The sequence below is a fragment of the Phyllostomus hastatus genome, unplaced genomic scaffold (genome assembly GCF_019186645.2).
Source record: "Phyllostomus hastatus isolate PE091 unplaced genomic scaffold, TTU_PhHast_1.1 phas_scaffold_11, whole genome shotgun sequence".
Taxonomy (NCBI): Eukaryota; Metazoa; Chordata; class Mammalia; order Chiroptera; family Phyllostomidae; genus Phyllostomus; species Phyllostomus hastatus.
Genome location: NW_025334005.1, coordinates 7227829 through 7253423, shown reverse-complemented (window position 1 = coordinate 7253423; position 25595 = coordinate 7227829). Strand labels below are relative to the sequence as shown.

General features: G+C 42.3%; 1 protein-coding gene across 2 annotated transcripts; it reads left to right on the top strand.

Moving 5' to 3' along the window:
• The first annotated feature begins 209 nt into the window (after positions 1-209).
• On the top strand, positions 210-16063 carry LOC123829571 (membrane-spanning 4-domains subfamily A member 8-like). 2 transcript variants are annotated; one of them, XM_045855417.1, is made up of 8 exons: positions 210-300; positions 413-524; positions 3470-3680; positions 4396-4518; positions 11355-11414; positions 12486-12602; positions 15164-15265; positions 15663-16063. In XM_045855417.1, exons 3-8 carry the CDS (start codon positions 3474-3476, stop codon positions 15771-15773), a joined length of 720 nt encoding a protein of 239 aa, XP_045711373.1. In that variant the 5' UTR covers positions 210-300; positions 413-524; positions 3470-3473; the 3' UTR covers positions 15774-16063. The 2 variants fall into 2 exon arrangements, with proteins under 2 accessions (XP_045711373.1, XP_045711372.1); XM_045855416.1 differs by having other exon boundaries at positions 15152-15265.
• Positions 16064-25595: the final 9532 nt, after the last annotated feature.

Here is a 25595-nt window from a genome sequence, read left to right as displayed (position 1 = left end):
CCCAAAGTTCTCAAGAGCAGAAGCAAACCTGTGCTCTGTAGCCTGTGTGGATGGCATCACCCACACACCTGTGTGCTGATCCTGCTGGTGGTTCAGCCAATGAAAGGGGAAGTCAGGAGGAGAGAGAAGTGAGAGTTCACCATCCCTTTGCTGAAGTCTCCTTTCTAAGACCTCAGCTCCTATCAGGCAGCTCACATTCTTGGCTGCAGCTCATGCTGGCTGCTTGCTATAGTAACAGGGTTCATGCTTCTTGTCTCTTACATCTAAGAGGAAAAGCTTCTCTGTATTACTGGTTCCCAGGTGTGTCAACAGTGCTTTTGGTCACCATGATCTTCCCACATTTCTCTAAATACATCCTTCACTAATCTATCTTTAATGAAAGATATTAAAACTGCCCTCTGTTTTCCTCCAGGATCTCAGAGGATACTATATGCACAGAAGTCTGTGTAAGCCATCCTTATGCCCAGAGAAGCGGGATCTGTGTACAGGTACTGAATCGGAAGGAAACGCTCAGTCCTCTCTAGGTGAGTAGGGGATAATAATCCATATGCTACCTTTCTCTAACAAGAGAACCCAGAGTAGAAGCAGTTCCCCACTCCTGGAAGTGCCCAGAACTGGCTGGGATGACATACAAGATCCATGGGCATCATTTGGTGGATGAGGAGGTTAAATTAGATATACAGCTTCTGTATCTACTTCAGTCTTTAGTCTCTTATTCTCTTATTGTTGCCAGATTTTTCTAAAACCAAGATAGTGGGTGTCTTGTTTTAGGTTCCCACAAAAACAGGCACTGCCCAATGGATTTGGATACTGTGAGAAAATAGAAAAGTGATATGTGGAGAGAGGAAAGCCAATAAGTGTGTGTTCATGAATGGGTTCCTATTCTCTGCTAAGGCATTTGTTACATCACAGAGCTATGCACATCACCCCTGAGTGCGAAGTTCATTTCTGTGAAATCCCACCAAATATGACTCTTCCTTCTCCACACAGATACCAGTAAATTCTTACCCAATTAAACTCATTTAATTGGTTCCTTGCCTATTACAGGGAGTAAAAATTCAGCTCTATGCAGCTGGTAAACTGCCCTGTCTTTACCAGAAGGATTTTGTTTTAGATCTTTCTAAACATATTACCCAAAAGACTCTGTGCATTGTCCTTCTGGGAAAAAAAGTTGCCCACCACGAAGCACTGGGGAAGAGGATAAAGAGAGTCTTTGCTGAAGGCAAAATGAAGTGAGTATATTTAATCTAATGATTTCCATAGGTAACTCAGGGACGCTGGTAAGATTTTCTGCCAAATTAGACTTAAAATTTGTCACCAGTATTGGATCAGACTCAGAGCATTTATGCCTGACACCTGCCAATAGTGTGTGGTTTCTTGATCTTGTTGCAGGAAAGATTTCACAACATGGGTCTAATTTATTCTGAGAGTACCTTTATTAAAGCTGGGGACAGTGAAACAAATGAAGGGTTAGGGTAGAAGAAGCAACAGGAGAGAGCCTAGGTGGTGCTCTGTTCTTTCATTTGGGATGTCTCTTTGTCTCTCACTTTGGCAGCCTCCTTGTGTTTGTTTCTATGCATTAGGTAGAGCTAATACAGCTCCCAGGCTTAATAGAATGGCTTACTGTAGTTGGCATCCAGAAGGGTCCAGTGACACAGCCTGTCCTATTATCCAAGTTGGGTGCTCAAGGTGCTCCCTCTGTATGGGCTGTATATACCTTGCTCTTGTAGTTGACCTTTGATTGTTGTTGGCATATCCAAAGTCAGCCACCACCTGCATTCTATCCTGGGTCACATAGCATTAACTACAAAGAGATCCACCAATGGCTGCTACATATGCTGGTCTTGGAGGGGCCCAGGAGAGGCCAAGCTGTGAACAAAGGCTGGCTGTTCCTAGTGCCAGTTATGGGGTACCTTAGCAAGAGACACAGGGCTCACTGAAGCCATAGGCTGCTTGTTTGTGAAAATTTAGGAAAATCTGAAGCATAGGCCAATACAAGATGTATGGAAAAGCCACTGGAAACAGTTTGAGTGGGCCTACAATATGAGTGGAGTAGGGCCTCAAGGAATCCCTAGGGTAGGACAAACAGTTTGAGCCTTGTTGATGTTGTGTCAGATATTGTGCCTGCCTGCTCACTCTGTGGCTCACTGGCTCTGTGGCTCTGTAGGGGGAGGTCTCAGAAAAGGAAAAACGGTCTCTGCCAGCACTTCTGTCTGAGAGAAAGCTGTCCCCTAGCTCTCTCTCTGATGCTAGACAATTTAGCTCCTCCCTGTATGTTTCTGATGCCTTTCAAGCTGCTTCCCCAGCACTGGAGCTCAGAGGGGGTGAGTTTGAGTAGTCTATGCATAGACTACTATGCATAGTATATGCAATTCCCCTTTAAGAGGAATTGCCTGGGAGTCCAGAAGTTTCTCTCTTCCAGGCCTTAATAAGCTGGTTTTATAGTCAGGGGTTATGGAGACTTACCTTCCTGGCACTGGAACCCTGTGATTAGGGGCCTAGTGTGGGGCTGTGACTCATTGCTCCTGAGATATCCCTCCTGTATTTTATCCACCACACGTGGGTGTGGAACTAGCCTGTTCCACATCTCTGCCCTTCCTACCAGACTCAATGTGGTTTTTTTTCTTTAATTCCAGAGTTGTAGGACTTCCATTCAGCTCAATTTCTGATGTTTTTGACTAATGGTTGTTCTACAGATTAGTTGTAATTTTGATGCAGTTGTGCAAGGAAGCAAGCTATGTATATCTGTGCCATCTTGCCCAGAAGTCTACAATTAACTTTAACTTTTTCTGTAAATTTTATGCCTGAAACATATGAGATCTGTATCAAATTAATATATAGTAGAATAAGTATGGGAAATTAAACTTAATTTGTGTCATATATTTTATATATTTTATTTTATATTTCTTTCAAGAAGAAAGAAAAGGAATTTTTAAACCTATAGAATTCACAATTGACCTGAATTACTCTATGCTGGGAATGGGCTTCCTTGAAGGATGATGAGTCCATTTAACAAATATTTATATAACTTGGACCTTGGAGAATTTATGTCCATGCTACCAACCTTAGTTTCCTTCTTCAGAAATCGAGAGAATTGGACTCAATGGTCTCTAAGAGAATCTCCAGCTCTGAAATTTTGACATGCCATTGCATGAAAAACACAATGCTAAGCATAGTGAGTGATACAAAAATCAGAAAGATGTAGCCCTTGCCCTCTGTAGTGCTGAGACTCTTTGCCCCTTAGTTTTCTCACCTATATAACTGGGCAGGTGTAAGGATTCAAGGTGATGTATTTGTAAAGCACTGAGTGAGAAAGTGCCCTCTAACTGCTATGCAATATCCTTAAAACTGAATGAATAAATTTATAGAGGGTTGTGATGTTCAAATGATGTGTCAATGAAAGCAAAAGTTCTTTTTCAACATAAGCATGAATGCACACGTGAAAGATGATTGTATTGCATTTTTTTAGAAGCATGAATTCAGAGACTTCAGCAGGCCCAATGGCTTATATTGTGATGGAGGCGGCACCCCAACATACACATTCTGTAAACCTGAGGAGCACATCTCAAGTGCTCCAGTATGCATTCAACCAGGCACAAGTCCTAACTTCTGGAAACCAATGTGGGCGTGTGAATGTTCAACCAGCCCAGAGAACCTTTAAAGAGGGCAAAACCTTAGGGGTAAGTGAGAATCACACTGCAGGCTGGGGGCCATGTGGCTGGAGTCAGTAAAGGGAGGGGGGTTGGAAATACAGAAACTTCAAATCCAGCAAGCTGGGCTGGAGTTGACCCCGGCTTGGCAAACTCAGGTCTATTAAGAAGCTCAGCTGTGGAGCATCACCAGTGCCTCAGTATGGGGCCTTGTACTTTCTGACTTAGGCATTTTAGGAAACAGAAAGAAAAGCAAAAAGGAAGCCGAAAATTAGAAAGTTGGTTCCATTGCTAGAATTCATGTTAACCCACGGGCCTTTGGAAGAAACTGAGGACAGTGAATGAGCCACAAGGGGGAGTCAAAACCCAAGTTGCTTAAATGAAATCTTTGCTCATTGACAACAAAGTAAAAACTCACTTTGATTTTCTGCCTAAGAGGCAGTCCTGGGTAGGGCACTGGGAGGCCCATTTTATCGCACAGCTGAATGATCGACATGTATGGATTCTAATCCAGGCTTCCCAGATTCAAAATTTAAGTGTTGTTTTTTTCCAAGTGGGGGAAAATTATGAGACATTTCTATTTTAATTTTATATTTTCCAAATTATTTTAACCAAGAAAATTAAATATTTATTAAAATAAAAAGAAACAAAAAATAATAATAAATTTAAATGATTTACAAAGTGGGGAAAAGGGGTAGATTCCACCCTCAGAAACAAAGGACTCAGATTGTGGCTCCCCTGACAGGCCCTCCAGATCCTGATTGGGCTGATATACATTGGCCTCGGGATCATCATGGGGACCATGCTGCCTGGGTACTATATATGTGTCTCATTCTACGGAGGCGTTCCCTTCTGGGGTGGTATCTCGGTAAGTAATGACAGTCACCCTGCAAGTGAGTTCCAGAGACTGCCAACACACTCAGGGCCACCTTGTCGAGCTGTGTTCTTTGCTTCAGGAGTTTTCCAGGCAAGAGAACATGTGGGAGCAAGAGAGCAAGTGAACCCAGCTCAGGTCTTGTTCACTAGGAACGTTAATCTGCTTGTGCAGCCAGAACAAATACCACAGACTGGGAGGCTCAACAGCAGACATTTATTATCTCACAGTTTCTGAGACTACAAGTCCTAGATGGAGGTGTCAGCAGGGTAGTTTCTTCTGATGCCTCTCTCCTTGGCTTGTAGAGGGTCGTCTTCCTCCCTGTGTCTTCACATGGTCTGTGTGGGTCTATGCCCTAATGTGTCTTCTTATAAGAACACCTGTCATTGGATTAGGGCCCGGCCATGTGACCTCATTTAATGTTCATCAACTCTTTAAAGGTCCTATCCTCAAATACAGGTGCTCTTTAGTGTAGGATGGGGTTACATCCCAATAAATCCACCATCAATTAAACACCTCCTAAGTAAAAAATGCATCCAATTCTGCACTGCAGTGTACGGATTGTTAATCCTGTGGTCACTCTCCTGACAGGGAGCTGTGGCTGGCTGCTGCTGTCCCCCATCACAAGAGAGTATCCCACTCCATTCCGCTCACCCAGGAAAAGATCAAAATTCAAAACCTAAAGAACAGTTTCTACTGAAGGCATATAATTTTCACACCATTGTAAAGTCAACAGAATCATAAGTCCAACCATCATGCATCTGGAACCATCCCTACAGTCACATTCTGAGGTGGGGGTGGTTAGGGCTTCAAAAGCCCTTGAATTTTGAGGGCATGCAATTCAGCTCATAACACCAAGTGATAGCCCTGTAAGGCTCAATGGACCCAGACTGGGCACCTTTCCTGATTAGCCCACCTCAGAGGTCAGGAAACCTTCCTCTGGATCATCAGCCCAGAGGCAGCATCTTTTCTAATCCACACAAAGAATGACATATTGGGAACTCGGCTCAAGTGTTGATCAGTGCAGGCCCCCAGCCCAAGCTCCAGCAGAGAACCATTTCCACCACTTGTTGAAAGTGGATGCCCAACCACAGAAGAGTCATTAAGAAACGGGGACTCAGGATGTGAGGGCGATCTGGCTGTGACATCTGCCACCCCACTGATTACCAGGGTTGATTCAGCTGATCTGGCTGGCTAGGCAGGTGGCCCCTTCCTCTCTCACCAATCTATGTGCATTGCTCCCGGAGCTATCCACTCAGCAGAAAAAGACAACTTTCCCAACTAGAGGAGAGGACCGGTTTTCAGTCAAGGGTATATGAGTAGCTGCGCTCCCCCAATAGAACCTCCAAACAAGCTCTCAAGAAGAGGGGACTCAACCTGGTGTCCACAGATGGCCTCAAAACCACACTTTTAGCAAAACATTTGGTATATTAGATGATTACTTTTTTCTGGAAAAGCCCATAGTTTTTATCACATTCTCAGGGTGATCTCCAACACCCCATTTTATCATAAGTGGGTGATGGATTTTATCAAATGCTTTTTCTGCATCTACTGATACAATCACTGGTTTTTGTTCATTTTATTTATGTGGTGAGTCACATTTATTGATTTGCGAATGTTGCACCAACCTTGCATCACCAGAATAAATGTCACTTGGCCACAGTATATAATCCTTTTGCAATTGTTGCATTCAGTTTACTAATATTTTATTGATGACTTTAGCATCTATGTCCATCACGGATATTGGCTTATAATTTTCTTTTTTTGTAATGTCTTTATCTGGTTTTTGAATTAGGGTAATACTAGCCTAATAAAATCTGTATGGGAGCTAACCCTCCTCTTGAATTTTATAAAATAGTTTGAGAAGGAGAAGTGTTATTCTTCTTGGAATATTTAGTAAAATTCACCTGTGAAGCCTTCCATCCAGGGAATTTGTTTGTTGGGATTTTTTTATTACTGCTTCAGTTTCACTAGGTGTAATCTGTCTATTCACATTCTCTGATTCTTCCTGATTTAGTTTGAAAAGATTGTATGTTGCTAGGAATTAATTATCCATTTTGTTCAGATTGTCCAGTTTATTGGCAGATAGTTGTTCATAATACTTTCTTACAATTCTTTGTATTTCTTTAATGTCAGTCGTTATTTCCCCTCTTTCATGTCTGATTTTATTTACTTGGGTCTTCTCTCTTCTTTCTTGATGAGTCCAGCTAAAGGTTTGTCAATCTGGTTTATCTTTTCAAAGAAACAGCTCTTGGATTCATTGATATTTTGTATTTTTTTAAGAATCTATTTCATTAATTTCTGCTCTGACCTTTCTTATTTCCTTCCTTCTACTCACTTAGGGCTTTGTTGTCCTTTTTCACGTTCCTTTCAGTGTGAAGTTAAATTGTTCATTTGAGCTTTTTCTTGTTTTTTTTTTTTTTTAGACAGGCCTATAATGCTATGAATATCTCTCTTAGGATTGCTTTCCCAGTGTCCCACAGATTTTGGATTGTTGTGCCCTCATTTTCAGTTATTATGAGTTATCTTTTCATTTCTTCCTTGATTTCATTGGTGACCTATTTGTTGTTTAATAAGTTATTTAGCTTTCATGTCTTTGTGTGTTTTTCACCGTTCTTCTTGCGATTGATTTCTAGTTTCATAACATTGTGGTCAAAGAAGATGCTTGATATAATTTCAATCTTCTTAAAATTATTGAGACTTGTTTTGTGTCCTAACGTGGTTTACCCTAAAAAATGTTTCATGTGCACTTGAAAAGTATGTATATTCTGCTGCCTTGGGGTGAAATGCTCTGAAGATTCTAATTAAATCCACGTGATCTAGTATGTCCTCTAATACTGGTGTCTTCTTGTTGATCTGTGTGGAAGAAACACCCACTGAAGTCAATGGAGTGTTAAAATCCCTGACTAGGACTGTATTTCTGTCAATCTCTCCCATTATGCCCACCAAGATTTTCTTTACATATTTAGGTGCTCCTATGTTGAGTGCATAAATATTTATGGAGGTTATATCCTCTTGTTGCATTGTTCTCTTTATCATTATGTAGTGTCCTTCTTTGTCTCTTACTATAGCCTTGGTTTTAAAGTCTATTTTGTCAGATATAAGTATCACTACCCTAACTTTTATAAAGTTTTCACTTGTATGAAATATCTTTTTGGATCCCTTCACTTTTAGTCTGTGTGCATCTTTTAATTTGAGATGGGCTTCTTAGGCACGGCATATATGTGTGTGTCTTGTTTTCTTATCCATTCAGGTACCCTATGTCTTTTGGTTGGAGCATTTAAGACATTTACAGTGAATGTGATTAATGACAGATATATATTTAGTACCATTTTATTGTTAGCTTGTTTTCCTCTGTTTTTTTTCTTTCTTTTTCTTCTTCTTCTTAAAGCAAGCCCTTTAACATTTGTTGCAGTACTAGTTTGGTGTTAACAAACTCCTTCAGCTTTTTCTTGTCTGGGAAGCTCTTTATTGCTCCTTCAATTTTAAATGATAGCCTTACTGAGTAAAGTAGCCTTGGTTGTAGGTCCTTATTTTTAACACCTGAAATGTTCCATGCCAGTCTTTTCTGGCCTGAAATGTTTCTGTTGAGAAATCAGATGATAGTCTAATTGGTGCTCCCTTATATGTAACTGACTGCTTTTCTCTTATGGCTTTTAGGATTCTGTCCTTGTCTTTAAGCCTTGTTATTTTAATTATGATGTGTCTTGGTGTAGACCTCTTTGGGTCCAACTTATTTGGGACTCTCTATGCTTCCTGGACTTGTGTGTCTTTTTCCTTCACCAGATAGGGAAGTTTTCTGTCATTATCTCTTCTAATAGGTTCTTGATCCCTTGCTCGCTCTCTTCTGCTTCTGCTATTCCCATGATGTGGATGTTGTTACACTTCATGTTGTTCAAAATGTCTCAAGTTCTCCTCATTTTTTAAAATGCTTTTTTCTTATTGCTGCTCTGTCTGCGTGTTTTTTTCTACCTTGTCTTCTAAATCATTGATTCAGTCCTCAGCTTCATCTAACCTACTGTTTCTTCCTTCTAGCACATTATTTATTTCTGACTAGTCCTTTTTTATGGCTTCTGTCTTTTTTCATGCTGTTTAGAATCCTAGTAATCATTACTCTAAATTCTATCTGATAAATTGCTTGCTTCCATTTCATCTAGCTCTTCTCCTAGAGAATTCCTTTATTCTTTCATTTGTGGCCTGTTTCTTTGTTTTCCCATTTTGGCTGCTTCTTTACATTTTTCCCTGTGTAAGAGTTAGATCTGCAAAGACTCTGGTGTAGGCCTTTGTCAGACTGCTTGTGACTGACCCTGGACAACCTATTTGGAGCTATCAGCAATCCACAGTTTGTGTGCTGGGCCTGTTTGTGTGCAGAAAGAACCAGGCAGCACACCAAGCCTAGCTTTTATCAGTACTGGGCCTTGAGGAGGGTCAGCTGCGAGCTCCTAGAGGCCTGTTCACCTTAGTTGTTGAATGAATCAATGCTATAACCTCAAACTGTAATCTGAAGCCTGGCTTAAGTTCCACAGTGTGGGACAGAGTAATTCCTGTGGGTGGGGCTACTGCTTCCCCTCAGGCTGATGCCATTCAGAGAGCAGTGCTCTGCCTGAGGAAGATGGGTTCTGCAATATGATGAATGACTCAGCACGGGGATCCTGTTTCTTCAGTTCTGTCCCCAGAGCCATCAACCCCAGCCTATCCTCAACTGTCTCTAGGCCACTCTGCCCTGCCTTTGCTGGAGCCCAGGGTAAGTGGCTGCAAATGAAAATCTGTGTGTTAGCTCTTTAAGAGGCTCTCTGAGTATCCAGGCATCTCACCCTGGCAGACAGAAATCCTGCTGCTTTTCACAGCTGGATATTATCTGAGTTCCTTTCTGGCTCTGGGGTTATAGGCTGTGGAGCCCAGCTTGGGGTTTAGACCCCACACTTTTCAGGGGGGACACTCCACCTTCTGAAATGTCCCTCTGAAACTTCAACTGCCACCCATGGGAACCCAGACAGTCTTCTCACACCTCCTCTGTGTTGGGAACCGCCCTGACTGGTATCAGAGGCTGAAACCCCCGCCTAGCTAAGGCTAAGGGAACGCCCTTGGAACCGTAAGCTGGCAAGGAGATAAAAGCTTATCTTCCTGGCAGGAATGCTGCTTCTGCTGCTTTATTCATAACTGAACCCCAAAAAGCTTGGTCGGTTAGCCAAAGACGGGTAAGATTCCCCACGGGGGGAATGACCTAAGACAGGCACGATCACTTTTGGGAGGCCCCCCAAAAGAAGGACTTGGGGGGCTGCAGCAAAAGGGGGGTGATGGACCCTCGCTCCTTGGCTTTGACATAGCCTGAGTTCTCAGCGTCTGGAAGAAAATCTCCTTATCTCTCGGTTGCCTTAGTTCCCTTGCTCCACCTAAGCCTGAAACAATGACAGGGTGGTGCAGCTCGGTACTGAGAAGTGCGGATTCCCCAGGGTGATCAGGCCTAAGAAAGAATATGTAAATTACTGTGAAAGCTTCTTTGTTTAGAATGCTCTCAGTTGAATGAGAAGGGTCTTAGGAGGAAGTTATTTTGTTCCTCAGTCTTACAGCTCTTTGACCCCAACTCAATAGACCGGCAGAGTTCTTTGTTTTCTATAGTTCCTTACTTCCCCTAATGAGTACTGTACTTTACCTGAATTATTATGCAAAATGATCCCAATAAAAGCAGGTATGGATGGTAAATCAGCACGCTCCCCACTAGGGGGGGTGGCCATTCTGTCCCTACTTCCCCACAGAAACTAGTCTGTCTCTGTGCATGTGTTGTTTTTTCTCGCGTGTTTATCGTCAAGCCATCCACAGCGTTCCATGGTCACTGCTGGCCGGTGACCCACGCGCAACACCTCTGCATTCCTTACCAGTCTCATCATGGTGAAATGGTTTCTTTGGTCTGTGTGTGGTTATGAGGCTTCTTGCCAGCTAGTGTTCAATTGGTTAGGATGATTTCTCAACAATTAGTTGTAATTTCAGATTTATCCTGGAAGGAGGTTAGTGTAACTTCCACTTACTCCCCCACAATCTTGGATTTTGTTAAACAAAGCTTTTATTAAATGCTAGCCAATGCCCTCTCAGACCCTCAGTGATTGTAGGGAATCCCATCAGCCACTTTGACTGCAGAACATGAGTGCTGAAATAAATGCACACAATGTACCCCATCACCCTTATATATGACGTTCAGAACTGTGGAGATGCAATGTTTCTGAGTAAATAAAAGGGACTCACCAAATTGTAGACATGGTAGACAATTGTAGACATGTAGGAATGGTGTTGGGCTTACGTGTAAAAGCAGTGAAAATTCAAGGAACTTCACTCTCCCCACCAGAGTGCCCATGTCTGACTGACTCCTCTTAGGAGGCCAACACAATATGCATATGAGGCAACAAAAGACAGAAAAGAGGCAACTTCTTGACTGTCTACTGTGTACAGGATCAACCATAAGCAACCATAATAAATGCCAGACTCAAAGGACAATATACCCTTTGACAATGACATTTAGGAAGATATAAAGTTTTTCCCAATTTTTGGATGAGGAAATATTGAAAAAATAACTTACCCAAAATCACATGATTTTCACATTAGAATTTAAAACGATGTCTGCTGTATCCTAAAATCTATATTTATCCCACTCTATGTGCTCTTGTTTTGTGCAGCTCATTCACTCATTCTTTCATTCTTTTCCCCATATTGAGCTGGAGGACCCAGCAGAGGAACCTAGCATGTGTGAGAGAATATGTGTGTGATAGGAATCACAGGAGGCTGAAGGGGGGGGCTCTGACCTCTGACCTCTTTTTAAACTCCCTCTTCTGTGCCAGTTCATCATTTCAGGATCCCTCTCAGTGGCATCAGAACAGCAGCCAAAATCTCCTTGCCTGGTAAGTCACATCCTGATACAGGCTCTCCCAGCTGTGGACCAATAGCAGGGACACACTACAAAGGAAAGAAGCTAACACACAATCCCTCCTCCATCCATACACCTACTCATAACCAGACACAGGTCACTGACATGCATGGTCACTCATACCCACATGCAGGACCATACCAACTTGGCCAAGTCATAAGTGGGAAAGAGTCCAGGAGATTTAGAGGAAGGAAGGGAAATACGGACATCTTTGTTGAGGTGTCAGGGTGTGGAGACACAGAGAGTAACTCTCCAAAGAGAATCTTACAGGAGGAGGCAAAAAGCTTCCTGGGGCACAGGGCTCCCTCCAGCAGAGCAGGGCACTGAGACTGCCTGCAGTGCACAGAGCTGACCTCCAGACACTTCTATAGGGAAGCCAGGGGAGGCTCAGGCAGCAGCTTCCCAGGAATCTAACCAACCAAGTTCTGTCCAATCAACATGGACAAGGCCTTGTGGTCACCTAGCAATGAACCAAGAAAGTACTTTTATTTCTCTCACAGCAGGTTATATAGGGCAAGGGGCCCCAGAGTGGTCAGGTCACACACCACATAAGTTCTATTTGAAAATCTCCAAAGGGAAGCTCAGTTTTGGCCTGACCTTTCTACTCTTGGCCCATGTTTGTGGAGCATCAGAGACTGTCACATCCTAAGACACTGGGGCTGAATCTTCTGCCTATCTCCCAGGGGATAAATGGGTCAAGTGTTTCCCAAATGTTATCCTTGGGGTACTTGTCCCACAAGAAACTTAATGGAGATTGCTAGGTAAATTGGGGGCAAAAAATCCCTAGTTAATAGTCCTATCTCTGGGAAATAAAGAGTTTTCGTTAAAGACTCTGAAAAGTCTTGCACATCAAACCTGTTTAACTTTGTTCAATTCAGGTTTTTTCAGTCCCCATTTACCCACAAACTTTTTGCACAGAACACCTCTTTACTTGCTGCAGAACTAGGGTTCATGGAATTCACATTAGGAAACACTTATTGAGACTCTGCTCATCTCAGCTATAATCATTTTCCTCTCCCACCCTGACCCTCTGTGTCTTCTTCAGCTGAAGGGCAGCTTGGGCATGAACATCCTCAGTGTGATCTTTTCTGTGGTGGGAATCTGTCTCTTTGTCACAGATATCTGTATCAACCCACATAGTTTCTACTACAATTTGGAAGTGGTGAGTATCCCTCTTGACCAACACTCCCCTGGATCCATATCAGTTGTGTTTAGAAAATCCCTGGAAAGGCACTGACCACCAAGCTCTTCACCAGGCACTACCGCAAACAGAGATGCTGTCAGAATTAGAACAGAATTTAAAGTCCCTGACCTGGAGCTTTATTGCTGTGTTACTCTAAGCATGTGACTTTTCTTAGTCTTAGTTTCTATGTTTATAAATCAGTACCTACCTTTTGACACTGTTGAGAGAATTAAATGCAGTTCTACATGTAACACACAGGTACTCACCAACCTGCACGTCTACTCACAGGCTCACCTTCCTGCCCATTACTATAGACAAAGGGGTCATCAAAGGTCTTCTGTACAGGACCAGAAGGTGAATATTTAAGGCTTTGCAGACCATCTGATCTGTGTTGCAAACTCAAGCCTGTGTGAAAGCAGACATAGAAAATGCGTAAATGAATGAGCCATCTCAAGTTGTAGACCATAGCTGTCCAACAGAAATATAATGTAAGCTATGGCTGTGATTTTAAATTTTCAAGTTGCCACATTATAAAATGAAAAAGTAATGGGTGGAATTAATTTTAAGAATACATTCACTTAACCCAACAGATTTGAAAATCTTCCAATATGTAATCTGTGTAAGAAAAGTATTATTTCAATATTTTGCATTTTGGGTGCCACATCTTTGAAATCCAGTGTGTGTTTTGCATTTACATCACATCTCAAGCCCTTGGAAGACTCGTGGCTATCGGATTAGAAAGTGTGGCTACAGATGAGTTCCATGAAAACTCAATGACTCCCTCTCCACTATGGCCCTGTCCTCCCCACCCACTCAAGGTTATCACTGCTAGTGCTTCTCCCCTCTTCCTTGCCCCACCTCTCTTCTACATCAATTTCCCCCCCTTTGCTAGAGCTTTTCATCAGCATTTCCTCTATACATGCTTCTGTTTTCTTCATCTTCAGAAACAAACAGATTAACTTTCAGTTACTGCAATTACCACTCCATGTCTCTGGCCCTCTCTGCATGAAAATCCTTAAAAGAAGTCCAGTACCTGTATGACACCACACATAGTTATTACAATATTATTGACTAGGTTCCCTATGCTGTACTTTAATTTACCTCCCTGTGACTAATTTTATAACTGCCAATTTGTATTTTTTCATCCCTTCATCATTTTCACCCATTCCCCAACCCTTCTCCCATTAGAAAGTTTTATTTATGAAAGAATTTTGTTGTTGAAAACACATTTGAAATGGACCGACATCATTTGTGAAAACCTCTGCTCCCGAGGCTTCTGTGATTCTTTGACTAAGACATCATCACCCTGCATTTCCCTCTGCCTGGACACCCTGTCCTATATAACTGTCTCTAAATCTTGTCCTAAGCATGGATCTCTATACCTCCAGTGCTTGAGGAAAATTTTTTGGCTTTTTAATATTGCTTACTGTGTCTGGTGTAAATTATAATTTTCTATATCTGTATCTACCTCCCTCATCAGACTGTGCTTCTTGGGGTGCTTTCTTAGCACCTTATACCAAATAGATATTTAATAAATGCCCTAAATGTAGGGGGAAAAGAAGGAAAGTGCTAAGGAAGGTGTCTCCAAAAGAGATGATTCTCTGAGCAGCTAGCTGTCAAGCACGCCATTTTAGAAATCATAATAAAAAAACCTTTGTTTGGTACCTATCCTGTATCAGTCACTTTCACTTTCATATTTATTCTCTCCTATAATTGGAATCTAAATGATTATTGGGATTATTCATCCCTTGTTCTTTTAGGATTAAAGTGGATTCTACCCTAACTCTCTCCCCAGATACAGAAACAGACCCTATTCTCCTGGGCATTCTTGGAGAAGAGCAGGGAAGGGCTGAGATGTCTCCTGCTCCTCAGGTGAACTCTACTACTGCTGAACTAGTTCAGCTTGGGGGTCTTTGAACTGACTTCCTTCCTAAATTCAAGACAGCCTGAATTATTTCACTCCACAAAATGACACTGTCAGAAGCCAGGAAGGTTGTTTCACTGGCTCACTTTCCCTAAAGGTTCAGAGGGATGGTGGAGGTTTACATCTGAGCCCAGGCAACTACTGAAGGCTGAAGATGACACATCCTTCACATACCACATCCTTTGTCTGCAGGTTCTACCTCCCATCCTGTGGCTCAGTCCTGTCTTTCTTCTCTAACCCTCTCACTTTCCTCCCCGCTGCTTGTCCATGCTCCCAAATTTCTATTCACTTCCTACACAAAACAGTTTCACTCTCTCACTGTCTGACTCCAGGCCACATTCTTAGGTCTTGTCCCCTGTGCCTGAAATAAGGTATTAAGGTGTTGCCTGAAACGAAGACCCTTCTTTTCCTTACAAGAACACTGGTAGTGTTAAAAAACTTTTTTACAAACACTTGACCTTCACCAAATCTGGTCAGATATTTTCTGCACGAGACTAAGACGCGGTTATAATACTTCCTCAAAGCCATAGCCACAGTCCATTTTGGAACCACATTTTGAGGCTACCTTGGACCCCTGGAGCAGCACTGATAACCTTCCAGTTAGTTCTCATTTCAGATCGCTGGCAGTGCTACTTCTGGTGTGCAGGTCATCTTCAGCCTCCTGGAGCTCTGCATTGCCTCCACATGTGTCCACTTTGGCTGCCAACTGGTCTCTAATGTGAGTCCAAAGATCCTCAGTGGGTGGAAAAATGCCTCAAAGAAGGTAAAGACTAGAGGGATCTAGGCTTCCCCTTCCTGCCCAGGAGCAGGGGAAGCTAGGAATGCCTAAAAGCAAGAGTCCATAACCCCTGGGCCAGTGGATTGGTGCTGATCCTTGGCCCGTTAGCAACTGGGCCTCACAACAGGAAGTGAGTGGCAGGTGATCAAGTGAAGCTTCGCTTGAATTACCACCAAATTCTGACTCCTGCCCCCGACCCCCACCACCTTCCGTCTGTGGAAAAATTGTCTTCCACGAAGTTGGTCCCTGGTGCCAAAAAGGTTGGGGACCATTGGTCTAAAGGTCTTTATGTATGCCTGGATCTCACCAGAGCACCCCCTATGTCTGTCTTTTCCAGGGGACTGTGGTCTACCAAACTGTCTACGTGGCAAACCCAGCAACCAATCCAGAACCAGTGAACTTACCACCTGCTTATTCCCATGTGGTGCAGGACTCCCAATTAAGCTAAAGGTTCCAGAAGAATAGTTCACTGGCACCAAAAGAAGACTTGCCATTTCTGGGCTTCTGAAAGTCAGCTCCTTCCTTCCCTGTCAAACTAAGGAACATGTCTCTCCAACTGTAGGCACTCTGTACTTCATTTTCTTCAGCCTTGTAATTTGTGCTGTGTCTCTATTAAGAAGGAAATGGGGACTTCTAGTAGATTTTAGCAAAGGGGTTCTCCCTAGGGCAGTCACTTGTGGGGACGTTGTGTCACGTATTCATGTGCCCCCCTGCGTGGGCTTAGGAGTTAGAGGAATAAATGTCCTGACAACCCAAGCTTCATTCTTTCAATCATTCACTCAGTGAATAAATATGAACTGAGCATGTGATATGTTCAAGGCTCTGTACATGGCAGGAGAAGGATGAACATGAGTGAAAACACAAAGTGTTTGATTTCAAGGCCCTTCTGTCTCACAAGGGAGAACCATATGCAACCACCTTTCTCTAACACAAAGCAAAATGTGAGGATGTGTAAAGAGAACAAAGAGGGAAATGATTTATTTCTGGAAGTGACAGGGAAAGTAGAGAAGTAGCCTGGTTGAGGAATCAACATTTGTTGGGTCATTAAAGGAGATAGTGTTGGTTTCATTTTTTTTTTTGTTTGTTTGTTTTTTGTTAGTGCAATAAGAAACTGCAGTATTAGGAAGACCTTTGGAGACAGTAAGTCATCCACTAACATCATCACTTTTTTATACTGTTACCACTGATGCAGAAGTACTCAAGAACATTGTCCTAATATATCTTCCAAATTATGACATTAATAATGTATATCTTTATTAATAATAGTATATCTTTATATACAAAAGGGTAAGGATCAATTCTAAGAGAAATGTCTATGTCGGCATCTTCTATATTTTTACTCATTAATTTAAATATTGTTATCTGAAATGGCCAATTGACTTCCAAAATATTATGAACCATCAGATTATAGCAATTATCTCTAAAGTCCAAGTGCCAACAAATTTTTCTTTACTGCAGAAGCCTGGCTATGACTTTGGAGGTGGTGGGGGCAAGGTAGTTACTCTGGAAATTAAGAACAATCTGACAGTAACCAGAAGGGAGGTAGGAGGGGAGGGTGAGGGGAAAGCAGGGAAAGGATTTCAGGAACAACTATAAAGGACACACGGACAAAACCGATGTGGGGGGTGGAATCAGGGAAGGGAGTTGGAGATGGCTGGTGGTGGGGGGAATGGTTGGGGAAAAATGCAGACAACTGTATTTGAACAACAATAAAATTTAAAAAATAAATAAAATATAAAAAGAAAAAGACAAATTATAACTGTGACAGCTTTAAAAAAAGCATGGCTTTAAGTGCCATTCAGCTGGAAAACAAATGCAGCATATTCTGCAGTAAGATAGACATGCATGGGGGGGTGGGTTGGAAGAGATGGAAATAGAATGGTCATGGAAAAGAGGAAAACAATTATGATGGAGGCAAATTTAAATGAAAAGACATAGTTAGGAGAAAGAGGTCTGGAATCCCTGCTGAAGTTTAAAATCTTACCTCCTACTCTTGAGAACTAACCCTCAATAAGGGATCAAGACAGCGACAGTAAAGGTTAAGTTGGTGGATAGTATTATAGTTAAGAGGTCCATTCATGGGCCAGCCTTCCTGGTCATCCAGTTTGTATTGAGGCCAGGCCATGTTGCAAGAGAAAAGCAAGCACTTGGGCTTGAGGTCAGTAAGTCCTAGAGCCTTCAAGTTCTTAAGTAGACATCCCAATGGAGAGTCATTGGGAAGGTTGATTGAGAATTGCCCATGATGAGAACTACAAAAAAGAAAAGGAAAAATAAATAAGAAAGGGAAGGATATTTCAGGGACCTGAACAAACAGTGTTGGGGGGAGTTTAAAGAGAGCATCCCCAACTCAAATGACCTAGAGATGTGCTGCCAGCGTTGAGCATCCCTGAGCCTGACAGCAGACCAACAATGAAGATCTGCCTCAGAGCCAGGCATCCCTTAGCCAGAGAGCAGACTGAACCACAAACATCTGTTCAGAGCAAGGCATCCCTGAGTCCAAGAACAGACCAATCCCAGCAGGGAGACAGTGGGAGACATCCCTCACAGCCAAAACCCTGGAAAAGTGATAGTCCTAGTACCAGGGTTTAGAACAATATGACAGGCGCTAGCTATCACTCTGAACAATGGGAATGTTTTTGTCCCAAGATTCAGAGAGACTTACCAATTGCTGGCCATGTAGGGAGTGAGGAGAAGGCTGTCCGCAGAGTCCAAAGAGATGGAAAAGGATTAGAAGCCTCTTTCCAAACCTTGCAGGGACAGGGTTTGGGCGTTAGCCTGGGCTGAGCTTCCATGGCCCCCTGCTCCCCTAAGGGTAATTATCGGAGGTGAGGGAGAAGAAGAAATAGAGAAATCCCCATTCGGGCCACCAAAATGTTAGATTGGGTGATGATGTGAGGTATGAAGGAATTCACAAAGGGAAGAAATGCAGAAAGCAAAGTTTTTATTCACTTTCCAAGAGTGGAAAGGGGCATGGGGTGGAGAGATAAACAAGCAATGAGGGGTGGGGCTTTGAGTTTTAATTGGATTGTAATTGGATTTTATAAAATGGGGAGTTGCTGTTATCTGGACCCTGGGCTGTTGGGGGTGCTGCACACAGGAGGTTTCAGGTAGTTTTGCAGAAGCTGCAGTTTGCTCCAATGATATCTTTTTTGCCTGCAGCTTTGGGAGGTGGTTAGTCACATTTTGCTCTTGCTTTTCCAGTCATGTTCGGGTCCTGGGGACAAAAGCTCAGAAGAGTAAGAAAGCAGTCATGTTTAACAAGGTCACGGGCCTGCTCAGCAAATGGTGCCACAGTAGCAAGTGGCACTGGCTTTATCCTTTCACCAACCACAGTGTGATTTCTGGGAAGTTTATGAACACGTTATTGTTTGTCACAGGGAATGGGAGAAGTGACAACTCACAAAGGACATTTAGAGATTATAACCAGGGATGCTAGATGTTCTGGAAATTCAGGACAATCCCAAACAAAGATCAATTGTCTCTCATGACTTTGGAATGTCCCATCAGACATTCACAGAGAAGATAAACCTATTTATCATTATCTGGGCCTAGAACTTCATGAATAATCCTCATGTTTTTATCATATATCAAAGTTTCTAGCAGTGTGGCTGCCACCTACTTGGCTTTACTTGAGACTTCAAATCCCAGGAAGGATTCACTGTGTAAGATAACAGGAAGGAAAGGCAATGCCACTCGTGCTCAAGTCCCCACCACAGCACAGCCCTACCAGTCTAATTTGCTGCTGCCTCATGCAAACAGCTCACAGAAGAGAAATATAAACCCTTTGACATAAAATCAATTATGCCATTGGAATGAACACATGAAATACAGGGAGCTAATGTAATTTTATTTAATTTAAAAAATCAATAATGGTGTGTTTTTTTAAAATACCTCTTATTATCACCACCTGCAATGGTTAATCTTATGTGTCAGCATAAGATTATGAGGGAGCCACAGGGTGTCCAGATAACTGGTTAAATATAATTTCTGGGTGTGTCCCTGAGGATGTTTCCAGGAGATACACTGTTTGAACTGGTGAACTGGGTAGAGCTAATGGCCCTTCCCAATGTGAATGAACCTCACCTGACCCGCTGAGGGCTTGAGTGAAAGAGAAAGGCAGAAGAAGGTTGAAATGCTCTCTGCCTCACAGCTTGAGCTGGAACATTGTGACTTCTGACCTCGGCACTCCTGGTACACAAGGCTTTGGACTCCAAATGGCATCTCTGACATCAATAATCTGGCGTGAAGGTCTTCAAATCATACTACCACCAGCTTTCCTGTTCTGAGTACAGCTCACAGGCAGCATATCAAGGAAGTCCTTCACCTTCACAGTCAGGTGAACCAACACCTTGTAATAAATCTCTCCTTCTTTGGGGAGAGAGAAAGAAACTATACATATATATCCAGAAATTATCTAGCCATGTAATATGAAAAATAGAAACATTTATTGAAGAAGATACAAGATACAAGAAACATTGTACCTAGGACAACGATGCCTCAGCTCCCATTAGAGTAGGCCCGTTGGGACCTCATACAGTTCTCCCAGTTGCCATCATAGCTTATTAGATCCAGTGCTTCATCCAACCTATTGTTTATTACTTCCAGTATATTTTCATTTCAGATACTGTATTCTTCATTTCTGACTGGCTTGTTTTATGGTTTCTATGTCCTTTCTCATGCTGTTGAGCATCATTATAACCATCACATTGAATTCCATTTCATTATCCTCTTTTTCTGGATATTCCTTCTTTTCTTACATTTGGGGCCTGCTTCTTTGTATCCCCATTTTGGCAGCCTCTTTGTGTTTGTTTCTATGTATTAGATAGATATGCTATGACTCCCAGTCATCACGAAATGTCCTTTTGTAGCAGGTGTCCTACAGTGTCCAATGGTGCAGTCTCCTTGATCACCTGACATGAATGGCCCAGGATATCTTTTTTTTGATAAGTTCTGTGTGCTCTCTTGTAATAATTGAGTTTTGATTGTTATTGGCATATTCATGCATGGCATCACCCCTCAGGCTGGTTGACTGTGAGGCTCAGGCTGGACCATGGAGTGTAAGCTGCTACACATGCACGGACCACATGAAGTGGAACTTGACTCAATGGCATTAGGTTCCTGCAGAGATCTCCCACTGGATATGATGCTTGGGAAGCTTATTGGATTCTTCCCTGATGTTGTCTGAAGCTGGATCCTGGAGGCGTTTGTTCCGGGCCTTTTGGAACAGACTCTGGTGCAGTCCAATGTCAGAGGCTGCATTTGACTGGCCCTGGGCAACCTGTTTGAAGAAACAAGTCATCCACAGTTTGTGGCTGCCTCTGCTGGACCTGGGTGCACATGGGAAGGACCAATCTATGCACCAAAGCTGACTATTACCAGCAACAGGCACAGTGCTGGTCAGCACAAGTCCCACGGCACCTCGATATCTGCCTCTGCCTGCCTCCACCTGCTGGCTGCCAGTTAGGCTCACTCACTGAAAGGGCCTCTGGCTGTACTTGTCAACAGGGCACAAGTTTTCACAGGGGTGAAAGGAAGTCCAGAGGGAAAAGGCCATTGCTATTCTCCAGACTGTTGCCACATACATGGGAGTGCTTCACCCAAGAAAGATGGTCTCTGTGTTATGGCAGAATGACTCTACACAGGGCTCCTGGCAGCTGTCTCTTCAGCTCTCTCCCCAAAGCCACAAATACCAGATTCTCCTCACACAACGCTAGTCTGCTCACCCCTCCCTGTGCCGGAGCTTGGGGTGAGTGGCTGAGAACAAAATTTTGTGTGTTGGTCCCTCAAGAGTTTAGCTGTGTCTCTAGTGGACTCCAGTCTCTCCCTGGTGGACAGAAAACCTGCTGCTTTTCACAGCCAGATGTCATGTGGGTGCCTCTTCTCAGCTTGGGGGGCCCAGCTTGGGGTTTAGACTCCACACTTTTCAGGGGGAACACCTGACAGCTGATAGAGCCCTCTTGGACCTCAGTGACCACCAGTGAAAGCAAGGCCAGCCCTTTTTCCATCTCCTCCCTTCTTGCCAGGTTCGATGTGGCTTCATCTGTAAATATTTGGTTAAAAGAGTACTCTACCACTAATCTTAAGTTGGTGATTTAGGATAATTGTTCTATAATTTAGTTGTAGTTCAAGTTTGATGCTGGGATAGGGTGAGTATAGCTTCTACCTACTCCACCACCACCTTGAATATCTCATTTATTGTTTTTTTTTCTTTTTTAACTTGCACAGATGGCATCTGATTTTCTTCTCTCTCTTTTTTTAAGATTTTACTTATTTATTTTTTAGAGAGAGGGGAAGGGAGAGAGAAAGAGAGGGAGAAAAACATCAATGTGTGGTTGCCTCTCACACGCGCCCTGCTGGGGACCCAGGCTGCAACCCAGGAATGTGCCCTGACTGGGTATTGAAGCAGCAACACTTTGGTTTACAGGCCTATGCTCAGTCCACTGAGCCATACCAGCCAAGGATGAATTTCTCTTAAATCCAAATGTATTGTTATATAAATGTGCAGGCATCTATTATGTCTTCTAATATATGTAGGCATGAAATTTTATACAATGAAATAGACGATTTATATATTACATATACTCATATGTGAATTTTTGCCCCTTATGTGACAGTGAAGGCATGACTCCAGGCTGGAAGGTAGTAGGACGGTCCTGGTTCTGCCAGTAACTAGCTGGAGTGGTAAGCAAATCACTGCCCTTCTCTGCCTGGCAGTTACTTCGTGTGCAAAGTGAGAGGCCCAGACCAAATAATTTCTGGGTTTTCTTCTAAATTTATCACTCAAAAGTTTAACATAAAATCACACAATGTAGAGTGGACTCTACTTTCAAATTTCATGCTATTCTTTTGAGTACTTTAGGTATGATTTTTTTAAAGTTGTATGTACAGTGCTGGGTCTTCTCTGACCTTATCTAAGTAACGATGGGCAGTCCTTGACTTTCAAAGAATTGTTCCTCACATTAGTTATGCAATCATTCCCTGCTCCATAATGTAAACATTGTTTTCCAGCTACATGTGCATCATTGCAGAAGTGTTAGATTATGAAGAATTCAATAAGGGAGGAAGAAAAACAGATGGCCAGTGATAAATAGTCCCCAGGATGTAAGAAAACACAGAGAAGGAAGTCAATAATATTGTAATAACTATGTATGGTGCCAGGGGGGTACTTGACTTATCAGGGTGATTATTTCATGTGGTATATAAATATCTAATCATGATGTGGTACACCCTAAACTAATATAATATTATGTGCCAACTATAACTGCAAAATAAATTTCTCAAAAGTATTCAAGAAATAGAGACTGAGCTGTTAACAGCCTCAGAGCACCTGGATTCCCTGAAACCACTACATTTACCAGTAGGAGCTTCACATGCAGAAATACAAAAAAAAAAGGGAAAAATGTATTCTAAATTAAGAACATTTTCAGGTATTAACAAGGAAAAAGAAAGTCCTTTCTTGTTTTTAAGAATTTGAAAAACTGAATTAGTCACGTAACCCAATATTTGAAATTCAATTTGATGTAATAAAATTGCACTCAGTAACAGAAAAGAATATGCTGCAGTCATCTGTCTGTGTTGTCTCTTTTTAAAATCTCATCTTTACAACTTCTAATTGTTAGCATGTTGTCCATTTTATGGCTTTTGTTCTTTATGTTGTAACTAGGCAGGGAACCTGGGACCACACAATGTTAAATTGTCTCTTCTTCTCATTAAAAAACATCTTAGACTTTCACAAAGGTTAAAATTTTCTTGTTTTTTAAAGCCAGGTAGTATTCCATTGTGTAAATGTCCCATAGTTGTTTTATCCCCTCATCTATTGATGGACACTTGGGCTGCTTCCCTATCTTGGTGATTGTAGATAATGCTGCAATGAACCTAGTTGTGCTTATGTCCTTTACAATTAGTGTTTTGGGTTCCTTTGGGTATATTCCCAGAATATGTGATTGCTGGGTCAAAAGGCAGTTCCATTTTTAATATTTTTAGGTATCTCCATACTGCTTTTCATGGAACATTATGCTAGCTGACATAAGCCAGAGAAAGACAAATACCATTTGATTTCACTCATGTGGGGAATATATTGAACACGCTGAAATAAAAAGAAAATGGGGCCAGACTTATAGATGGAGAGCAGGATGACAGCTAATGGGAGTCAGGAAAAGTTAGCGGTTGGAAGGATTGAGCAAAAAAGAAAAAGGACTCACAGACATGGACAACAGTGTGGTGATTGCCTGGGGGAGGGCATGTAGGGGGACTAAAAGTTAATGGGAAAAATACAATAAAGTTTTTTAAAATGTTTAAAAAGTTTTATGTTTTTAGAAGCTGGGCCCTTTATATTCTTCTATTTCTTACAGGATTTAAAATTACTTCATTTTCAATGTCCAAGTGTAATCTTCACTTCTATGCCACAGTTTCATTTTTTAGATTTTCACTTGGGAATATTCCAACTAGAAAATCATTACAAGATTCCGACAACCAGTTCTTTACCTATCTACCACATTTGTACAAATTACAGAATGTCATTCACTATGTGGCTGTCTTTGCAAACAGTGACTGCAGAGCCTATGTTTTAATTTTATCCCACCATGAAGACTCTTTATAAGAATTGTTTCTTGTTGTTTTTCTCCTTAGATGTTCCTGAAATTCTTTCCTTATATTTGCTTACAAGAGCTAAATAGTGTCCTGAAACCCATCCAAATGGAGTTGCACTGCTCTGAGAGACTTTACAACCTTTATCCTTTCATACTCTTTGGGGATGGATCATCCATCCAATTCGAAGGACAAGGACACCTTCTGAAGAAAAGGTTGCCTTCTCCATTCCTTATACATCCATCTTAATCTTAGAACTAGAAATTAGAATTAGAAACATTTGCACTTATGTGGAAGACAGGAGAAGCTAGGCATTCAGTTTGAGGACCCGAGAATTTGAACAGATTTACCTCTGTGCATCTTGCAGGTCTTGCAGATATAAGGCTTTGAATCAAAAGATTCCCTTCCTGACTGTCATCCTAGCGCCATCCTGGGTCCCCACGCCCGGCTCACTTTCCACAAGGACTTTCACAAGATGGAAAACAACTTGGTGTAAGTATGAAAAATATGTAATTGCAAATTGTTTGGAGATTATATGTGCTCCTTTTTATCCAAAGGGAAAGTCCAAAAATGTATCTGTTATATTAAAAAAATAGTATTGACACAGCTGCCCTGAGATTTCTGCAAGCCATGCTTTCTGCAGGGAAGGTCAAGTCCTCATGTACTTATGGGGAGCCCTGAGTTAACCTGTATGAGACTTTTAAGTTTTCTCCTTTGAATTAAAAAGTCACACATGTCCTGTTCATCTCCATGTGGGGCAGGGGGAAGGAAGTCTCCACTTGCCCATCCATCCACTTTCTGCTGTTAGAGGAGTCAGATAACTGGGAAAGCTGAGATGGAACACTCAAAGGGATAATTTGAGGGACATTGAATACAGGGCCTTCTTCCAAAATGTGGGCAGGATATAGAGAGATCCCAGGTAATAGAATAATATCCCCAAGTTCTTGAGAGCAGAAGCAAACCTGTATTCTGTAGCCTGTGTGGATGACATCACTCACACACCTGTGTGCTAATCCTACTGGTGGTTCAGCCAATGAAAGGGGAAGTCAGGAGGAGAGAGAAGTGAGCGTTGACGCTTCCTTTGCTGAGGTCTCCTTTCTAAGACCTCAGCTCCTATCAGGCAGCTCACATCCTTGGTGGCAGCTTGGGGTGGCTGCTATAGTAACAGGGTTCATGCCTCTTGTCCCTTATATCTGAGGGGAACAGCTTCCCTATATTACTGGTTCCCAGGTGTGCCAATGGCCCTTTGGGTCACCACAACTTTCCCACATTTCTGTAAATACATCCTTCACTAATCTTTCTTCACTGAAGGACATTAAGACTGCCCTCTGTTTTCCTCCAGGATCTCAGGGGATACCAAATGCACACGAGTCTGTGTAGCCATCCTCATGCCCAGAGAAGTGGGATCTGTGTAAAGAACTGAATGTTATGGAAACACTCAGTCCTCTCTAGGTAAGTAGGGGGTAATAATCCATATGCTACCTTTCTCTAACAAGAGAACCCAGAGTAGCAACAGTTCCCCACTCCTGGAAGTGCTCAGAACTGGCAGGGATGTCATATAAGATCCATGAGCATCATTTGGTGGATGAGGAGGTTAAATTAGATATACAGCTTCTGTATCTATGTCAGTCTTTAGTCTCTTATTCTCTTATTGTTGCCAGATTTTCCTGAAACCAAGGCCATG